Source organism: Conger conger, unplaced genomic scaffold (genome assembly GCF_963514075.1).
Source record: "Conger conger unplaced genomic scaffold, fConCon1.1 SCAFFOLD_143, whole genome shotgun sequence".
NCBI lineage: Eukaryota > Metazoa > Chordata > Actinopteri > Anguilliformes > Congridae > Conger > Conger conger.
The window spans coordinates 45001-50000 of record NW_026890202.1 but is presented as its reverse complement, the minus strand read 5'-3'; the positions used below and the strand labels follow the sequence as shown (position 1 = coordinate 50000).

At 49.3% G+C, this 5000-nt stretch overlaps 1 protein-coding gene across 3 annotated transcripts in view; it reads right to left on the bottom strand.

Annotated features, from left to right (window-relative positions):
- LOC133119439 (drebrin-like) overlaps positions 1 to 5000 on the bottom strand; it is a 14606-nt gene that overhangs the window by 5635 nt on the left and 3971 nt on the right. For 2 of the 3 annotated variants that reach the window (XM_061230028.1, XM_061230027.1), the window contains exons 4-5: positions 2427 to 2573; positions 1776 to 1853 (exon numbers count right to left, since the gene is read on the bottom strand). In XM_061230028.1, coding sequence (XP_061086012.1) covers positions 1776 to 1853; positions 2427 to 2573 — 225 coding nt within the window. The remainder of the gene's footprint in view (positions 1 to 1775; positions 1854 to 2426; positions 2574 to 5000) is intronic. The other variant, XM_061230029.1, reaches the window with a different exon arrangement.

Sequence of the window (5000 nt, the reverse complement as noted above, 5' to 3'; positions counted from 1 at the left end):
GGAAACCCTTTATAGCACCTCCTCTACAGACACCTCCTCTGCACACATCTTCTCTCCAGACACCTCCTCTACAGACACTTCCCTGCACACACACCTCCTCTACAGACACCTGCTCTGCACACACCTCCTCTACAGACACCTCCTCTGCACACACCTCCTCTACAGACACCTCCCTGCACACTGCGCTGATCTAAAACACACACAGACAGCTCCTGTTTTCATCTAAAACATATCTAACCCATCAACAACCTGTCATTCCACTATACCACTAAGAAGCTGGGGCAATTACCTCCTGTTCTCCCAAAACCCCAACTTTCACTCTCTCTCTCTCTGTACATCCATCTCTGTCTCTCTCTCTCTTAGCATATTAGCATCCCCGCTTATATTTTTTCATTGTTTCATCCACACACACACACCCAAAACACACGAAAGAAAATGAGCAACTACTGTAAAAACGGATAGAAGAATAGTCAGAATGGCAAAGATTCAGCCATTCATCAGCTCCAAAAAGCTCAAAGATGATCTACAATTACCTGTAAGTGCTGTTACATTCAGAAGACCTTTGATCAAAGCTAAGCTATCAGCAAGAAACCCCCGTAAAGCACCATTGTTGAAAAAAGGGCATGCGCAGAATCGGTTAAAATTAGCCATGGAACGCATTGATTGGCCCAGAGAGAAATGGCGTAACATTCTGGAGACTGATGAGAGTGAAATTGTTCTTTTCGGGTCTAGTGGTCATTGACAGTACGTCAGACGACCCCCGGGTACTGAATTCAAGCCACAGTACACTGTGAAGACAGTGAAGCATGGTGGCGCAAAAATCATGGTATGGGGATGTTTTTCATACTACGGGGTTAGGTTCGTATACCAGGGATCATGGATCAATTTGAATACATCAAAATACTTGAAGAGATTATGTTGCCGTATGCTGGAGAGGGAATGCCTCTGAAATGGGTGCTTCAACAAGACAACAACCCCAAACACACGAGTATCTTGGTTCCACATAAAAAGGATTGAGGTGATGGAGTGGCCAGCTCAATCCCTCGACCTCAACCCCATTGAAAACTTGTGGGGTAACAAGCTTCTGAAGCAAAACCCAAAAATTCACAGGAACTGTGTGGAATGTAGTTTGTTCATCCTGGGCTGAAATACCTGTTTCTAGGTGCCAGAAGTAGGTTGACTCGATGCAACACAGATGCGCAGCAGTTATCAAAAACAATGATTATGCAACTAAATATTAGTTCAGTAATTTAAAGTGAAGTTAATTCTTGAAACATTTCTTCAGTATATACAGTAATTGTTTGAGTTTGAAAAGAAAAATGTCGACACTGCCAGATTAATATTCCTTTTCTTTGCTTCCTGTAAAAGAATAACGCAGACTTTGTTAATGCTTTGATTTGGAATTGAATATGTAATGTTTCTACGACATTTGAAATATGGAACAAAATATTTGCACTTTATTCACTTTTTTTAATGCACTGCTATTTATTTGAACACAACTGTAGATGGCAAATGTCAAGGAGAGGAGGGGAGTTGTGTTTGGCCTACAGACCCAGAGAGGAGAGGAGGGGAGTTGTGCTTGGCCTACAGGGACATGAGTGATGTTTGACACGTTGTTACTCAACACTGAGATGAGAAATCCTGAGTGCTGAGATTCTGCAGATGGTTCTGATATGACAGGAAAAGGCGTTTTTTATGAGCTAGTCCAAACAGCGCTGAGATTTCGCCCCGGGCACAGATAGAGGGCATGTAGCTCTAACAGCTCAGAGTCCCACCTTGGCCTGTTCCCAGAACTCCTCCCTGTTGATTTTTTTCATCTCGACTTCGGCGTTGGTCTTCTGGTACTTGGTGCCCTGGGGGGGGAGAGCGGAGGGGGGTAATGTCAGTCTGGACTGGCAGTAAGGTGCAGATCATCTAATCATGAATCGCTGCATAAATCCCTGCCACCTAAATCAACACTCCAGTATGACTGCACACATAATCACACTGTTATCCCTGCCCTGGTCTCCCATAATGCACCACAGCGCCCCACTCCCCCAGCACCCTTACCATAATGCACCACCCACCTCCCACTCCCCCAGCACCCTTCCCATAATGCACCACCAACCTCCCAATCCCCCAGCACCCTTCCCATAATGCACCACCAACCTCCCACTCCCCCAGCAACCTTCCCATAATGCACCACCAACCTCCCACTCTCCCAGCACATTTCCCATAATGCACCACCAACCTCCCAATCCCCCAGCACCCTTCCCATAATGCACCACCAACCTCCGACTCCCCCAGCAACCTTCCCATAATGCACCACCAACCTCCCACTCTCCCAGCACACTTCCCATAATGCACCACCAACCTCCCACTTTCCCAGCACCCTTCCCATAATGCACCACAGTGCCCCACCCTCCAGCACCCTTCCCAGAATGCACCACGTTCTCGGCCTGCTCCTCGTCCTTCAGGCGTAGGCGGTTGAGGACGGGGCTCGCCACGGCAACCAGCCCGTTACTGAGCCGCTGGCCCACGGCAGACGGGTCCATGTCCTCCACACTGCTGGCGTTAATGATGATGTCCACACCCTGCGGAGACAGCAGAACCACCATTACATCACCTCCACACCAACATCATACCCCCACACCAACATCACACCCCCACACCAACATCACATCACCACCACATCACTACCTCCACACCAACATCACATCACCACCACACCAACATCACACCCCCACACCAACATCACATCACCACCACACCAACATCACACCCCCACACCAACATCACATCACCACCACATCACTACCCCCACACCAACATCACATCACCACCACATCACTACCCCCACACCAACATCACATCACCTCCACACCAACATCACTACCTCCACACCAACATCACATCACCTCCACACCAACATCACTACCCCCACACCAACATCACATCACCTCCACACCAACATCACTACCCCCACACCAACATCACATCACCTCCACACCAACATCACTACCTCCACACCAACATCACATCACCTCCACATCACTACCTCCACACCAACATCACATCACCACCACATCACTACCCCCACACCAACATCACATCACCTCCACACCAACATCACTACCTCCACACCAACATCACATCACCACCACATCACTACCTCCACACCAACATCACATCACCTCCACACCAACATCACATCACCACCACATCACTACCTCCACACCAACATCACATCACCCCCACACCAACATCACATCACCACCACATCACTACCTCCACACCAACATCACATCACCTCCACACCAACATCACTACCCCCACACCAACATCACTACCCCCACACCAACATCACATCACCACCACATCACTACCCCCACACCAACATCACATCACCTCCACACCAACATCACTACCCCCACACCAACATCACATCACCACCACATCACTACCCCCACACCAACATCACATCACCTCCACACCAACATCACTACCTCCACACCAACATCACATCACCACCAGATCACTACCCCCACACCAACATCACATCACCTCCACACCAACATCACTACCTCCACACCAACATCACATCACCTCCACACCAACATCACTACCCCCACACCAACATCACATCACCACCACATCACTACCCCCACACCAACATCACATCACCTCCACACCAACATCACTACCCCCACACCAACATCACATCACCTCCACACCAACATCACTACCTCCACACCAACATCACATCACCTCCACATCAACATCACATCACCACCACATCACTACCTCCACACCAACATCACATCACTACCACATCACTACCTCCACACCAACATCACATCACCTCCACACCAACATCACTACCTCCACACCAACATCACATCACCTCCACATCAACATCACATCACCACCACATCACTACCTCCACACCAACATCACATCACTACCACATCACTACCTCCACACCAACATCACATCACCTCCACACCAACATCACTACCCCCACACCAACATCACATCACCTCCACACCAACATCACATCACCTCCACACCAACATCACTACCCCCACACCAACATCACATCACCACCACATCACTACCCCCACACCAACATCACATCACCTCCACACCAACATCACTACCCCCACACCAACATCACATCACCACCACATCACTACCTCCACACCAACATCACATCACCTCCACACCAACATCACTACCTCCACACCAACATCACATCACCTCCACACCAACATCACTACCCCCACACCAACATCACATCACCACCACATCACTACCTCCACACCAACATCACATCACCACCACATCACTACCTCCACACCAACATCACATCACCTCCACACCAACATCACTACCTCCACACCAACATCACATCACCTCCACACCAACATCACTACCTCCACACCAACATCACATCACCACCACATCACTACCTCCACACCAACATCACATCACCTCCACACCAACATCACTACCCCCACACCAACATCACCTTGCTCAAGGGCCCAAAGGCTGTGCGGATCTTATAGTGGCTACACCGGGATTAGAACCACCAACCTTGTGTGTCCCAGTCATTTACCTTAACCACTATGCTACAGGCAACCACATCCCCACACCAACATCACTATCCCCACACAACATCACTACCCCCACACCAACATCACACCTCCACACACACACACACACACGTACGCACACCAGAACGGCACTACATTACATCACACCTCCACACCAACATCACTATCACACACACACACCTCCACACACACACACAAGTACGCACCCCAGAACGGCACTACATTACATCACACCTCCACACCAACATCACTATCACACACACACACACCTCCACACACACACACACGTACGCACCCCAGAACGGCACTACATTACATCACACCTCCACACCAACATCACTATCACACACACACACACCTCCACACACACACACACGTACGCACACCAGAACGGCACTACATTAC